The sequence below is a fragment of the Pygoscelis adeliae genome, unplaced genomic scaffold (assembly GCF_000699105.1).
Source record: "Pygoscelis adeliae isolate BGI_AS28 unplaced genomic scaffold, ASM69910v1 Scaffold223, whole genome shotgun sequence".
In the NCBI taxonomy this organism is placed as follows: domain Eukaryota; kingdom Metazoa; phylum Chordata; class Aves; order Sphenisciformes; family Spheniscidae; genus Pygoscelis; species Pygoscelis adeliae.
The window spans coordinates 2,734,305-2,750,406 of record NW_008824543.1 but is presented as its reverse complement, the minus strand read 5'-3'; the positions used below and the strand labels follow the sequence as shown (position 1 = coordinate 2,750,406).

At 40.2% G+C, this 16,102-nt stretch overlaps 1 protein-coding gene across 1 annotated transcript in view; it reads left to right on the top strand.

Annotated features, from left to right (window-relative positions):
- Positions 1-16,102, top strand: part of MCF2L2 (MCF.2 cell line derived transforming sequence-like 2) — a 164,847-nt gene that overhangs the window by 125,189 nt on the left and 23,556 nt on the right. The window contains exons 19-24 of the mRNA XM_009321723.1: positions 2,936-3,028; positions 3,538-3,630; positions 7,298-7,423; positions 12,734-12,955; positions 14,294-14,386; positions 14,810-14,888. Coding sequence (XP_009319998.1) covers positions 2,936-3,028; positions 3,538-3,630; positions 7,298-7,423; positions 12,734-12,955; positions 14,294-14,386; positions 14,810-14,888 — 706 coding nt within the window. The remainder of the gene's footprint in view (positions 1-2,935; positions 3,029-3,537; positions 3,631-7,297; positions 7,424-12,733; positions 12,956-14,293; positions 14,387-14,809; positions 14,889-16,102) is intronic.

The window sequence follows — 16,102 nt, the reverse complement described above, 5'->3', positions numbered from 1 at the left end:
GAGTTATGACCATGCGTGTTTTGGCATGGGGGAAGCTGAAACGGCTGCTGTTCAAGGCGATGCCGAGTTCTGGGAGGAAACTTGCATTGTTGCAGATTCACTTCTCCATTTCTCCTTCTTTGTATGGGTGTAACCATCCTGCCACAACATTGTGGTTGGCTTGTGATTAGAAACAGACTGATTTTTAGATTCATACTTGAAGAATATTACCCTGTCTGATCACAGTGGGGCTTTTCAGCCCTGATTCCAGAGCTGCTTGAAAGCGTCCTGAGAGCTGCAGTGGGATGCCCTGCTGCCTGAGTCCCTCCATCCCCTGCTAGTCATTCCTTTGCCATGTCCCCACACACTCTCCCACCTCCACCAGTGCTACCTGGTCAGCTGTCACCATGGATGTGAACCCTTCTTCTCAGGTGATGGCAGAAACGGTCTGTGGAGTCCCAGCCTATTTCTCCTCTCTGGCTTCTCTCCTGGAACAAGGCAGCTGAATCAGGTGAAAGATGAGCCAAAAATGCCCCTCTTGTCCTCCCTCCCACTTTGCTTGACCTTGTTAGGGCATGATCTTCATATGAACTAAACTACAAGTAAGCCAGCTCAACTTTGCCCACATGGCAGCTATTATACCATCACCAAGATGCTTGACCTTGCTTAAAGCTCTGCGTGGCAAGGACTGCACAGATGCTCAATGAGGGGAGGGATGTGTACTGAATGCCTTGCGGGATGGTTCTTCTAGTGCTCTATCAGCAGTGAGAGGGACACTCTGGGCTGATCTGCTAAACACGAGGCTGGGACGAAGGAAACCTTACCAAACCAAGGCAAGAATGCCCAGGAAGAAACAAAAGGTGTGTCAGATTGCTTATCACCATGTGCCAGGTGAGGTGTCTGGCAGGAGTGACTCACTGTGGATTACCACTGTTTACTTATTCATATTGCTGACCTTGGAAAAAGAGAATAATTTAATCGGAGCCAGCAGTTGAGGCATTTAGTCATTCAGGGAGAAAGAAGTGTTTAGAAAAGGAAGCTATCTGTGAAAGGACTGTAGCAGCTGACCAGAAACCTGCGAGTTGGATTCAAAGGGCTAAATTTTAATCGGAAGCAAATTCTATTCATAAATCAGCAGTCAAAAAGATAATTGGAACTCTGCATATATGCCATGTGCGCAAAAGCTTGCAAAGATCTCAGGATGCAAATCACCGTGGAAAGGAAAAGCATTACAGGAGAGATGAGCATGATGTAAAAGTACCAGCAAGAGGTCAGAACCTTTGGATATGAAAAGAGAGATGTGTGGAACATTTAAGACTGGGATTTGAGTAATTAGGCAATTAATTATTTCTTGGCATTTTAGAGTCTGATCCTAGTAATTTCATCAGGAATTTTCTATTCCTTACTCTATTACAAAACTTAAAGCTGTATTTAAAGATGTAAGTATCTGCCTGAGCAGCTGTCACTGATATAGGCAGCGGTAGATTGCATTGGCATAGGGTGGTTCCACTATGACAAATTACTGATAAATTGTTGATCATTGTACCTTTTCTTTAAATTTAAATTGGTACTTTTCTTTTACTCCTAATAGTGCTCTTGACTGTCGCTGTGTCTGTTCTTCTTGCCCAGTCCGATTAGCTTTCTGTGGGCCAGGAACAAATTGTAATGCTTGGTTACACTTTGTTATTACTTTTAGTTTTGTGGGTTTTACCCCCTGCTAACTTCCCTCCAAGGCAACACATACAAACAATCCTATTTGCATGAAGAAAACTCTCTGCTTATTTTGAAACAGCGCCATTAATACTGTATTGAGTTGCAACGGCGCTTTTTGTATTGCATAATCCTGCACACAGTAAGGTGTTGCATGGCATTGCTCTGCTTTCACATCTGATTCATCAGGGTGACGCCAGTATAGGCCTACAGAGGAAGACAGCAGCAATACTGATTTCTTCTAGTAACTCTATACAAAAGAAAATGCTTTCCCTGCACCAAGAGTGTATAGGCACGGTCTAGTGGGCTGAAAGCACAGAGGCAAGAGCCAGGAATTCCTGAGATCTGTTTTTGGCGCTGTCTTTGATTCACCGAGGTCACGTCCACCAGGATAGGTGCAGACAAAGATGGGAAGCTCCCAGCCGGTCCGACATAGCCAGCCCTGCTCAGGAATCTGTATGGCGCTGCTCCATGGTCATATGTCTGCAGGGCTTCTGTGCCGACCGGGTGCACAGTTAGCGAGCTGAGAACCTGGCAGAGGAACTGCTCTCCATCTGTATCCACCCATATAGTCTAGGGATCTTAAAATACACCTCTCTGGGCTTTTATAGAGATTGCCTTTGTTTTCACTGAAGTCAGTGAGATTTTTTGGCATGGACTTCAGTGAGAGCACCTGGAGTGTAATCAAAGGTAAATAGAGGTTAAGTGAATCCACCCACTTCTAATTTGGATAGGACAGAGTTTAAGCACTTTCCTCTACCTAGCCTAGGACATCAACAAGACAACTTGCTACTTTTTAATTCATCCTGGTACTATTGAGAGCCAACACTATTTTCAAAGTGTTTTGAACATGTAAACCTTGGCTAAGTGGTGAGTGTTGTTAGCAATCACCAGTCTGTGCCAGTACTGTTAACAAAATTTACATTTCTAATGTTTTTTGTTTTCAAGCCATCTATTCCCCTCTCTGGAAGATAACAGTTTTGCAGTTAGATTATGTGTCTTCCAGTCTGCATTCTCCTTGCTTTGTGCAAAAAGTGAGAGAAAAAAATCTCACTTTTGAGTGTATTTAATTTTACAGGAGTAAAAAGCAAGTTTGGTATCTTCAGTATATTTTTTACATACAGAGTTATCACCATGAATTAATTACTTCCTGTGTTAGGATGGAAGGTAAGAAAAAGTGTGACTCAAGGCAGATGCTCTGTGGATTCTTTTTTCTTACCTTACTTAAACTCTCCTTTTCTTGCAGAAAGAGGACCTCCAAATATATGAAAAATACTGTCAGAACAAGCCAAGGTCTGAAGCTCTCTGGAGGCAGTGTGGAGACAGCATCTTTTTTCAGGTGGAATATCATTGCAGAGTAGTAGTGCAAGACCATCAAAGCTTGTTTTCCTTCTGTAGCTCTTCTTTCTTTAGAAAACTTAGAGAAATATACAGACTTTTCTGCATGCTTCTTATACTGATGGCAGGTGCTCAGTATGTGTCAAGGTGCCCTCTACAGGACACTAGGTAGGTAGAGCAGCAAGCAGATTTCCTGCACAGGAGCCTGACTCTCCAGGCTATACCCAAACCAAAGAAGTGCTGGCTTCTTTGCAAACCCCAGATGACCGCAATCTCATGAGTAGAGCATGCCAGATTTCGAGGCTAAGTTGAACCTAAACGTTAGCTCTTGTTTAGATATATTTTCACTGTGGCATAAGTAACCTGGAAATGGCTATGCAGATGGAACAAATTTCTCTCTCAATTAATTCACAGACATATAATCTTCAGATAACCAAATGATAATGATCTTGGTGTCTTGCCTGTGCTTCAAGAATCAATTGTATTTTTCTTCCCTGTTGTCTCTTACAGGAATGTCAGCGTAAATTGGATCATAAGCTCTCACTAGATGCTTATCTCTTAAAGCCAGTCCAGAGAATCACCAAGTACCAGTTGCTGTTAAAGGTAAGTTCTCCATGACAGTGCAAAGAATTCCAATGCATAGCTTGTTTTACTTACAGAATTGCATATCAGCATTATTTTCTGAAGGACTCCCTGGAAATAAATCCTCTCTCACTTCTTCAACAAATACTTTGTAATGCTAAGTTGTAAAACAGTAACAAACAATCGAAGAAAGGACTTCTATTTCAGAGTAAATACTGCTATTACTTAGAAGTACGTATATACTAAGCAATAGTGGTGTATTATTATTATGTGTATACTGCTATATATATGTAAAGTAAGATATTTTATATAGTATTTTATTGTTTTATTTATTGTTTTATTTGTCTTTAAACAGAAATTGAATTTGGCTTTATTGGATCAGTATATGGTCTTACAGTTTGAAAACAGGAACAGATGCTTTAAATCCTGTCTCTGACATCTGTCCCTGTTTAACAAAATCCTTTCAGTTCTATGAACCTGATATTTTCCCATGGTTGTGACTCAAACCTTTCAGAAGGAGCCACTCCCTTTTGGTGCTTCTGTTTTAAAGACCCAGCTAGGAACAAATTGCCTGTAACTTTTCCACAGGATGAATGTGTGAACTTCCCTCTTGATTTGGTTGGAACTGTGAGTGGTCCATGCTTGAAATTCTGGTCTGAACTGGGTAACAGGAAATATATGCTCTCAAACTAATGACATTTTTTGAAGATGGTGGCTTAAATTTCTGTCTTCATCGCCTCAGTTCTTAAAAATAATGTTTACTGACTTTCCTTATGGGCAGGTCATGAAGGTGAATTACATGCTGTTCTCAAGCCTCTGGACTTAATGTAGTGTTGTGTACTGTCACGAAATTTAGCGTGAAATTTGCAACGAAGATTTTAGGCTGCAATTTTATTTGCTAATAGCTACCATGGCGCTGGTCAAATTGTGCCAGTTTAAGCCATGTGAGGATCTGGCTGGCCATTCACTTGTGTGGTATTTCTGTGACCTGTTTATTGACTTTACACAAAACTGTAGAATCCGAATATTGAAGGGGGATATTAACAATCACTGATTCCAGTAGATTTACATCAATGTAATCCAGAAGTAAATTTGGCTCTATTTCTTGAAACTATTCTGTGACAATGGAGGAAATGTCAAGGTCTTCAGAAGAGCAAGAGTAAACCAGATTCTACTTTTAATTTGAAATATGACTGTAAATAAAACCAAGATTAGATCAAGGAGTAAAATTCTTAGGCAAAACAGGTTGCAGCCATTGGGGTTGAAGCTGGTCAGACCAGTTTTGTACTTAGCAACAACACATTGGCACGGACATTTACTTTGTCAAAGATTATGAGATCTGTGAAGATGGTGCACTCTTACCCTGGCAGCAGGAGCATTTAAAAGTGTAGGAATATGGGAGTCAGTGAAGAATTGGTAACAAACAAGTACCTAAGAAGCTGCGTGCCTTGAGTGATGGGCAGACTAGTTTTAAATCCTGGGTCACAATTATTGCAACCCTTTGGTTTCAATCAGTTCAGCTAATATTATAAAGCAGCATGCCCACTATGCAGAGAGCAGGGATCCATCCTCATCCTAGAAATTGTGCAACAGGTACTATAGGAATGCATCCTGCTTTTTCCTTCTAAGCCCTAGTCACCCAAGCAGTTGAGGAGAGACTGCTGCTGTTTGGGGTTTGCAAGAACTACCTTTTTGCAGCCCTGTTTTGCAGGAACACAAGTGCCTCAGCTTTTGGATTAAATGATTTCCAAACTCAAAATGTGGCTGAAAATGATATGCCTGAATGAAAATCATGTCAATGACCACCCCTGCTGAAGGGATCTAATTCTTACTATAATAAAGATTACTAAAGTTAGTAGAGTCTTGATTCATTCCTAGGTGTATTTCTGGAGCATAATTTCTGGGGACATTGTAGTCAGCGTAAGGAAACAAAACTAAACTCAATTATCGTACAGTTCTTAGTGAGGTGCTATTATTACAAGAACTTATTTCTTAGTTTCTTCACAGCTTGCATTTCTGAAGTGAAAATTGCATCCAGCCAAAGACTTCTTTCATTCCACTTGTAGATATATAGGGCAGAGACAAGTCAATAATGATTAATCAAATGGTTATTTGGTTATGAATTCTGTCACTGGAACTATTGTCTCATTAACAACCAATAAATTTATTCTTTCAGCTGATTAATGGATGCAGATTCCAAACATCAAAATCACAGGTCACTATATGTGACAGTAATCAGTTATCTTACTACTTTTGGTTACAGTCATCTCACTTTTTCTGTTTAATGGTGGGAATCCCGATTGGCTTTGGTTTTAAATTCTATGGTGTAGTCTTGGGATCTTCCAGCTGTTTGGAGATTCATGTCTTCTCAAGACTGTACCAACCATATGTGGGTTTGTATCTGTTAACCTTTTCTTCCCTAGATGCTTTTAGCAAAGATATAGAGTCTGATTCTGATCTCTGGTGGAAAAAACAATTTGTGCATCTGAGTCAGGTTCAGGGCTCCTCTGTAGGCAGAAGAGCAAGAGGCAAGGCATTTAATTTCATTTAAAATGAAGATTTTAGTGTCTTTCAGGATTTTCATAGGTTGTAACCGTTGGTTACAAGAAGATAATTAAGTCCTGAGCTATGACTAGAACTTTTCAAGCAAAAGACACATAGACAAATAAGAAAAGTCATCCTTGTAAGGAACTGTACTGGGCTATGTAAGTACTTGGCCCTAAATATTTGGAACTCTAAATAGCATCTCTGTATGTGAAGTGATTACGGAACTGAGCCCTCAAAAGGTTTTGTTTGTTTCTTTGCTTTGGGCACATGCTTCTTAACTTGTCCAGAACTTTGTCTCTTGTTCCTTGTGCAAGGGTTGGAAGGTGGAATAGCTTCCCTTATTTCAAGCAGAATATAATGTTTGAATTTTTACTAGAGGTCAACATTGTTCTTCAAAATTACTACCTCTCAAAAAAGGTTTTCAAATTTGCAAATGTAGATCTGTAGATTGTAGTGCAGAGGTAGAGAATAAGAGGTGGGGAAAATCTATAGTAATCTGGTCTATTTCCCCCCCCCAAAATTAACAGCTGAAAAACCTGTCTTATAGGTTAAAGAAGTCTCATTTAATTTAAGGAAGGGAGATTTGTGAGATGGTTTGGGCATAAGTCTACAAGCATCTACACAGGAAGCGACTTCTTCCCATGCAGAATTTATCTGACAAGAGCTTGCTAAGACCTGATGAGTGGAACATCAAACCTACCAATTCAGACTAGAAATTAGTTTATATTTTTAACAGTGGTAATAAGTACCTTGTGGAACAAATTGCAAAGGGAAATGGTGAATTCTCTAACACCTGAAATCATTATATTAAGATTGAGTTTCTTTTCTAGCAGATGTGGAGTGAAAAAAACCTGGGTGTAGTTTTGTGACGTGCAAAAAGTTCATTGTAAATATGTCAGAATGGTCCTGTCTTATCTTAAATGAACCCATAAAACTTGAAAATGTCCAAAAGGTCAAAATGTACGTCCTCAGTGACAATCCTGGTGAATGTCCTGTTTGGTTTTGGTTTTTTTTCTTTTCTTTTTTTTCCTATAGTTCTGCTACTTTGTCTATGCAATGCAAATTTCAGGGAGGATTGTCTTATGGTGGCTTCTGGTATAAGAAGTTTTCAAGTAGTTTTCATTTTTTTTTTTTTAATCAGGAAATGCTGAAGTGCAGCAAGAATTCAGAGGGTACCGCTGAATTGGAAGAAGCCCTCGCCACGATGCTTGATATCATCAAATCAGTAAATGACTCCATGCACCAGATAGCAATCACAGGATATGAGGTATTATTTGCTGTTGCTCTTACTCTGGTCTTGACCCATCCAATGTTCCTCTCATCATTGATCATGCTGAGCCCATGCCACATTCTTGAAGGATGCCACCCAAGTGGCATGTTGTGGTGACCAAAAATACATGTCAACATACCTGTCATGTGGAGGAGGGGGTGTGACTGTGCGGAGGAATTGGGACAAATGCGGTCCTTCTGAGTAATCACACCCAAAACTCATTTGTAGGTGAGAGGTAGCAAGTGTGACAGACACAACTTAAGAAATTTGCTGAAACTTTGTGACTGCTATGCAACTCAAGTGTTTCCAAATCTTTTGCACTTAGGGAGGAAAATTTGGCTTCCATTTAAAGTGGGTAATAGAATCCATCCCAGTGACTGGCAAACTCATTATCTGAAATGTGAAATAACAACCGCAGTACAATTCAGAGGCCACAAATGTATATATCTCTCTGCTGAAGCTCCATGGAAGTCATATGACTTTCAAGAACTAGTGTTTCCTACAGAAAATGAGCCCTTAAGTGAGAAGTGGAAGTGATTGACACATAAAGGAGAAACATGCCTGACAAAATGAGGCCTGAGGGAGACGGGGTTGCCTATTTTGAAATAGCTGCAGGGTGAAAATGCCAAGAAAAAAAAATGTACTGAGAAGCTGGGTTTAAAGAATTATTAGATCAGAGTAACAGGGTTTAGTCTGGACACCAGAAAAACAGTATTTTGTGCAGAAAGTAACTTCCCGAGAAAGTGCTGGGGTCTATACTGACTGTGTCTGGGTGGGAAGAGTTATTCTGTGTTTTGCAGGACGGAACGGCTTCAGGAGTTTAAATTTCTATAGTTTTCTTTTTTGTGCAAGTGCATCTGCATCTGGTAGCTGAGGAAACCATGCCCTCTGTCAGCATTATTTTATAAATGAATTTAACTGCTTGCTTGGCTGTATGTCATAGATCCACTGCTGTACACAGTTGGAGACGCTCCTGTGGATTGTGCATTACATTTGAAATGAGAATATGAGTTCTTACCCTGCAGTAGCTGTACTGGGTTGAATGCAAAGCAGTGGCCACCTTGTTAGATTAGTAAACACATAGACTAGCTGTAGTGCCTGTGGATCAGAGAAACACCACAGGTCCTAAGTGTTACTTAGGTCTCCCAAACCTGACAAACTTAAGTAAAGCATATACTTTACCCCAGCCTTCTGCACAGCTATGAGCTACGCCCATTATGAATGAATCAGCGGGGTCTTGCGCTGTATGTCTTTGCACTAACAGTTGGGTTTAGATTAAGAATATAGCATGAAATTCTCATGCTTAGTTTAGGTTAGCAGTATCTCTTTGATATGATTTCCATCTAATTTGCAGTTTTTCCAGGTTTTCTCAAGGTAGGGGAAGCCTACTATATTCAGATTTGTTGGCTGAACAGGAATAGTTCATTAGCTTTTTAATTTCTCCAACATACAAGGTCAAATCCGGCATCTGACTGTTTCTGCCATTGAAAGTTCTTAAAGAATTCTTTACTAATATATCTTCTGATGGAGCAGAAGTGCTATATATTTTTGAATCTTCACTGAACAAATCTTAATTTCAGTAACACAAAAGAAAACACTGGTCTTAAAATGAAATCTTTTATGCTGGTGTAATTGGATGTAAAAGAGTATTGTCAGCTATACATTTTATTTAATTATAGAGAGACAAGCCAACAGCTTAAAGTGACTCACTACAGATGGGGATTTGTCCAAATATATTTACAACTGATAAAACCGTTGAGACCTCTAAAGCTGAATGGTAAAATAATCTTAATTCTGTATGTTTTATTCCTATTTGTATTTCCTGAGAATGAAAACAAACCTGGTCCACTTTAGTAGTCAGTTTTCCTTTTAGTTTTCCTACTCTTGGGAAGCTGTTTTATTTTATTTAGAGCCAGTGGCAAAGCTTGTGTTCACTTTTCCATCACAGTAGACAAACTTTCCCTTCTAGCACTTTTGTTTTGTGAAAAGTTTTTCCTGGAGCAGTATAAATGAACATCGAGACACATCTCTGCCGCTTTCAGGTTTCTCCAGACTTTCTTTTATGGACTTTCTAGGGACAGGTGTCTTTATCCTGGTGCCACTGTTCTCAGCACTCAAGGTGGTTTTGCTTGATGTGACTTTTTGAATCACTGGTTGCAGTGACAGCCTGCTGGCTCCTCCTGGGGTTTCCAGCAACTGCTGCACAAACTGGTAACTTGCACATTGCTGGACATGTTACCTTGTTCAACAGTTTCTGTTTTGAAACAATCAAGTCTTCATCTGTACTTGCAGGAAAGATAGGACTTTTCCTGTGTGTTTTTTTTGGTTCGAGTCCATTTGGTTTCAGTAGTGAGTCTTTTACAGCATTCTAGGTGTCAGGAGAAATAGCTTGTGAAAGCTTCTCTAAATCATTCTGGTTTGGTTATGGCTCATTCTGAGTGTCTCAGAGATTCATTTTAGAAAGACTCTTTAAAGCCTGGATATTATTATTGCAGACTTGGACCAGTCAACATGGGCATGAGAAGCTCATGGATACAGCACGTCTTTTACTTTCCCAATTTCCACTGTTTCTGATGCATCCCCAAAGAGAAAGGTAGCTTTCCTCCTCTGTTTCCCAGTTTAAATGTATGTAATTATAGCAATTTTACAAAAATTTGGTTTTAAACAGTTCCGTAAATTCTGATGGGCAGAAGAGCTTCTCCAAGAAAAGTAACATATTATCCTGAGCAGAGGGGATCTATCCAGACTCCTATCCATATAAATGTTGAGGTCATCCTTTTGCCTATTCCTTACTTTCAAATCTCAGAGTAGTTTTGTACTGAGGAATTCAACAGAGCATTCCTGTTCCTTTTCAGCTTCTGCTTTTGAATTTGCCAGCCTTCCATGGAATGCCAGATAATAGCTCCAAGGACTAGATTTTTGCCTCTGCTTTGTTAGCTGAATCAAAAGACATGACAAAGTGGAACATGGCTGCTATGTAGCCCGATGCTGACAGGATTCCTGAGATGGTTTGTTACATGATTATTAAATGGGGTGAAAGTGTGAAAGAGGATGAACCCAATAATTTCTTCTCCCCATTCCACCTGTCCCAGGTGCTCAGCTGTGATGCCAAGTAAACACCTCCAATAGCTCATGAAACCGCACCCCATCTTGTGGAGTCTTTCCCACACAGGCATGATAGAAATACTTGCTTAGAACACCTTTCAGAGAAGGATATTATGCCAGCAGAAAAGCAGGTTTTGTGGCAGCTGATGAATGCTCCTAATTGCATAGAATACTCTGCTTCTTGGACTTGTGCACATGCAGACTTGAGGAGCTGAACTCTTGGGTAAGAAATTGCTAACATGTAAGTTTGGGGTTGGTTTTGTTTATTTTTAGGCAAAGCCACAAAAAATGTAGAGTAAAGCTTGGAGAGCAGAAGTTTTAGAGATGTTTCCTACTACCATCCTAACATTTGTATACCACCTGGCCTGGGTATTTTGTCCATGAGTTATACGGCACTTAAGCCATTCATATGTATCTCTCATCTTCCATAAACATGAGATACAGTGTATTGTTCTAACAGGGAATAATTATATTTGAGATAGTGATCAAATCCTCCATTTTAAATAAACTTCCTTTAGGACAAAATATTGCTGTCCACTAGCACAAGTTACCAGAAACAATGTCCTCCTCTCTATTTGCTGCCCACACTGAAGAGAGAGTCCAGAGCTTGTGGGCTAATATTCAAAGTCTTTTGTGGGATTGCTGCAGACTGCCATCCCTGTCCATCCTCTTTCTCTCTGCAGCGGTAGCCTCCCACTTCACTTGCTATAATCCCAATCCTAGATCCAAGATTGAAGAGACGGACCTATCACAAGAGTTGAACTGAGCTTCTGGATCTCAATGCCATATTGAACAGTGCCTGGAGTGACCGGAGCCTCTCACCATTGTCAGAACTATGTAGAAAATATGTTTGGTTTTTTTATTTAGCTTTACATCTCATCAATATGCTTTTCACAGGCTTGCAGTTTACACCCATGTGCACGTGTAAATACAAACACACACAGTCCTGTATGCACAAATAAAAAATCCAACTCTATATATTAGAGATGAGAGACTTATAGAAATTACTGGGGTTTTTTGAATGCTTTGGAGAGTCTAATAATACCCTGATATGGAGTGGAAAAGTACCTAATCAAACCCTGGTTTTGCAGTTGGGTCTAGGGTAGAGGATGTGGAGTGAGAGGGAGAACAGGTTGCAATCCATAGTTTAAGAAATCAGACATTCCCACTTGAAGCCAACATCTTCACCATATAATCAACGGAACATATAGATGTTTAAAATAAGTACTTTAATAATGCACTGAGCTTATTCCCTCAATTTATTATACAAAGCACTCCTAGAAAAACTTGCTGCTAGGATAATTGTTTATCATTATTTGTTGAAGCCCATTACCATATAGATGTTGCCATGTCCTCTATCCACACATTGCTACACTCTTTGGTACTTGACTGTGCTATAAATGTTTGTGCTGGTGGCATCTGAGCCAAATATTTATATCGGTTGAAGTATTTCTCCATCAGTGGTCCTTAGACAAGGGCTTTAACTTAGAAAGGTCTGGTTCCTGCTTAGTTTCACTCTCCCTCAGGTACTTTTATGGCTCCTTGGTGCATTTACTTCCTCTTTGCCCAAGGATGTGCAGCATTGCATAGTTTGCAGATGGTGAGCCGAGAAACTATTGACAAAGCTTTTAAAGACTATTTTGCAATGGGAGGGAATTACACACCTACATATCTCTAGGCACCAATCTGTGTCTTCAGACATCTAAGCGTCTTTCAAGGTTTTGCCCAGGGATAGAAGCAGCTCATAGCAGAGCAGAAACTGAACCTAGATCTTTCAGAGCCAAGGCCTTTGCTTGGATATCTGGACTGCACTGGGCCTCCATGCTGCCTTGGAGTCAGGAGTCTTGAAACCCAGTTCTTGTCAGAAGATGCTTCCTCTCAGGTCATCAGAGGGGACAGCCTGTGTGTCAGATCCAAAGAAGTCCTGAGACAGACCTTAGACACTAACTATGAATGGGGAGACAAACTGGGAATTATGGACATGGAAAACAATGGGTTAATGGTTATATGAAGAAATGACACAGGTCTAGCAAGGAGACGTGCAGGTGGGATTCCAGCTGTAATATGTCTGCTCTCCAACACAAAGGACACCTAGGCACATGCCTCTGCCTGGAAGCTTAAACACCACTAGGGGAAAGAACTGTGCCTGGGATTACCCTAGTTTGAACGTGATGTAGGCTCTCTCTTTTCCTTGCTTGCTAGGGAGACGTCAGTGAGCTTGGCAAGCTGTTGATGCAAGGTTCCTTCAATGTGTGGACTGACCACAAGAAGGGGCACAACAAGGTAAAGGACTTGGCTAGATTCAAACCGATGCAGAGACACCTCTTCCTCTATACAAAGATACTACTTTTCTGCAAGAAACGGGAGGAGAACACAGATGGCCATGAGAAGACGGCTTCATACAGCTTTAAAAATTCATTAAAGGTAATAAAAGTGGTAATGGTGGGGGAGAAAAATAATATCCAGTGTTCTTACAACACGGGGATGTTTCCACGTGGAGACTTGAAGAAGGTACACATATCTGGAGCTACCTTGCAATCCTGACTAAATGAAAGCTCCCATTTAGTTTTGATCTGGACACAGACCCAGCCATATGTTCTGCAGCTCCAGACGTGAACCTTGGTTTTGCAACTCGATACAAACGGGCACCTTGTGTGTTCTTGCCCAGCGTCCCATAAAGAGAAGCAAGACTGAATGGACCTGCTTGTCTCATTGTTCTGCCTATAAGCATCCTCCAAGTTCAGTCCTATTGCGAGTTTTACTATTGACATCAGTTGAACAGATAATAGCTACAGATGAATCACAGTGCAGTAAAGTGCCCTTTTATTTGCAAGAGTGACATTTCCAGATATGAGTCAGGACATTTTCTGTTAAGCTGAGATTCACAAGCCAGCCAAATGTTCCCTTTAAGCACATTGGTGTGACACTTGTGACTTCAGACGACTAACATGGGTCATCAAGTGTAACACTGCAAACTTATTACTGGGGAACCAGACAGGAGTTGTAATAGAACCTGGCTCAAGGAGTGAACCAATTCATATAGATAGCAGCAATGAGGACATAATCAAAGCTGTTTAAATCTTCAAATCTAATGCTGAGGCAAATCAGAACAAGGGGGATGAACAAATACAGGAAGAAGATGGGAAGCTAGTAAGTATAGTAGCGGCTGGACTTCAAAATTGTGGTTGAAAATCTATCATTTAAGAAATCTGGAATTATTTTCTTCAGTTCCTTGTTCATCTTGCCTAGTTAGGCACTTAGCTCCTTGCTCACCTCTTTTTTAAATTTTCCTGAAACTATATTGAATTTATTGTGTTGTCTGGATTTGCAGATGAGTCATTAAATCTCACAAAGCCCTGTTCCATCCCTCTTCCTCTCCCATCTCAAAAGGTCGGTGATGGCAAGTTGAAAATACCATCTTCCTCAAACTGAAAACTTGTATAGGTGGACAAGAGCCAGGATAGGGTTGAAAACTGACCCACAGCTCAAGCAAAAAAAGCAAAGAGGATAAACTCGTGATCAGACATTAGCTTGTGTTACATTTCAGCACTTAAATATTTTTTTTAATTTTTCCTATAACAGTCAAAAAGATGAATGATAAATTAGGTGTTGAGAAATAACATGTTCTGAATTTTACTTTTAATGACTCCCCAAGGTGCAGAAGTGAACACAGCCTTTTAAAAACACTTCTCAGAGGATAAAGAGTTTAAAGACTATTGACATTTACCAGATTCTGGCTTCTTCTTTTCTATTTTGAAACAGATGAGCACTGTGGGCATTACAGAAAATGTAAAAGGGGATAACAAGAAGTTTGAGATCTGGTATAATGGCAGAGAAGAGGTCTATATCATTCAGGTAACAACAATCCTTTTTTTTCCCAAGGACTATACTTCCTTTCAATTGAACTGTTTTTAAGAAAGCTTTCAGTTTCATGACTTTCACTGTCTGGTACACTCAAGAAACAATAGCCATTGGAAGCTTCATTGCTGTGTTGGCACTGAAATTACCAATTTATCATTGTGAAAATGGTCATGATTTGGGGTAAAATAGGAAACAAAGAAGTGGAAAATTACTTGGAATGCTGGACAGAAAAGCAAGGACAGGACCTTAGATTCATGGTAACTTTTCCATCTTGAAGAGCATCCTCTGCTTTGCTCAAAGCTGGCCACAGTGTTTCATTCCTTGGGAAAATCGAGAGCAAATGTAGGTTAGGGCAGCCAAGTGATTGGCAGCATGCTTTAACTAGATCTGCTTTGCCTTTTCCTCTTGTGTTCTCAGGCATCTTCTGTTGAGCTGAAAAACACCTGGATTTCAGAGATTCGCAAAGTCCTGACAGGACAACTGGAAGCATGTAGAGGTAGGACATACAGAGTGAGATCTGGTAATGTTGCCTTCCTTATGTAGCTGTGTGTGACAACATGGAGCTGGGTTGAGTTACAGTGCTGTCCAGTACCACCAGTGAAATCAGCAAGTACAGATCTTCTATGCGAGGATCAGTTGGGTGGTTGCAGCATTGCTGGGATTTAAATGCTTGTCCTGATCAAAGAAAATTTCTTAGAACTTTAGTAATGGCATGAATAGTTACTGCATTCACAGTTATTCCAAGGAACATGATTTTCCTCTGTTTTCCCTCTCAAGCCGCAACCCTAGAAACATCCATTTACATCAGCATGTGAGGAGATGGGGTCCCAGTCTTCACTCTGTGCCTTCTCACAAGACCTGACACAAAAGATCTCCTTCTACATACATAACCAGAGACAGCAACTGTTCCTTTCGGTCCTATTGCTTGTTTTGCTTTGTGTGGTTTTTGAGGGTTTTTATTTTAAATCTAGTTGCCTGCCTTATGTTTTAAATGTCAGTCAGTTATCCCATCTTTTTATCTTAGTGACCTCCCTGTAAAACATGGTTAATGACATTTCCCTCTCTCACAGAGATGTCACTATGAAGGTGATTTGTGACATGCTCAACACATGAATGATTAGTACACACATAATTACCTAAAATAATTACACCCTTTTTATGTAAGATATTGAACCCAAGACAGACAAAATTCAGTTAGGTTCTTCCAGATAGCTTTCATCACTATGTTCTTTTACTATCTGAGATACTATTCTGTTTATGAACAAGAATGTAAGAGTCCTAAAAGCCATTTTTCAGGCTCTCTTAGGACAAAACAACGTAGCTGTGTCCAATACAGACTCTTCCTGTGCCCTGGTGTTGCTTCTCACCTTGACCTGTCACCTTGCTTCTCTCACACACACACCTCTCTTTAAAGCAATGCAAGCAAAGCCTCTCCACCCACATCCTTCAGATTCCTAAGCGGACTTTGTCCCAGGTGGAAACCTATGCCCGTGCTTTAACTTTAGAGGTCACCTTTATTTTAATTGTCTGTTTCACAAAGACAATGAGTTCTTACAACCTTCTTAAGTGGAGGGAAATAACTATGCACATTAGCCTCAGCAATTTAATCCAACCCATAACAATATACTTATTTACAAAGCTTACTACTCAGGTCTTTTGTTACTATTCTTGTCTTCATCCTTTCTTCTTTGTATTCTGAATTTCATTGTG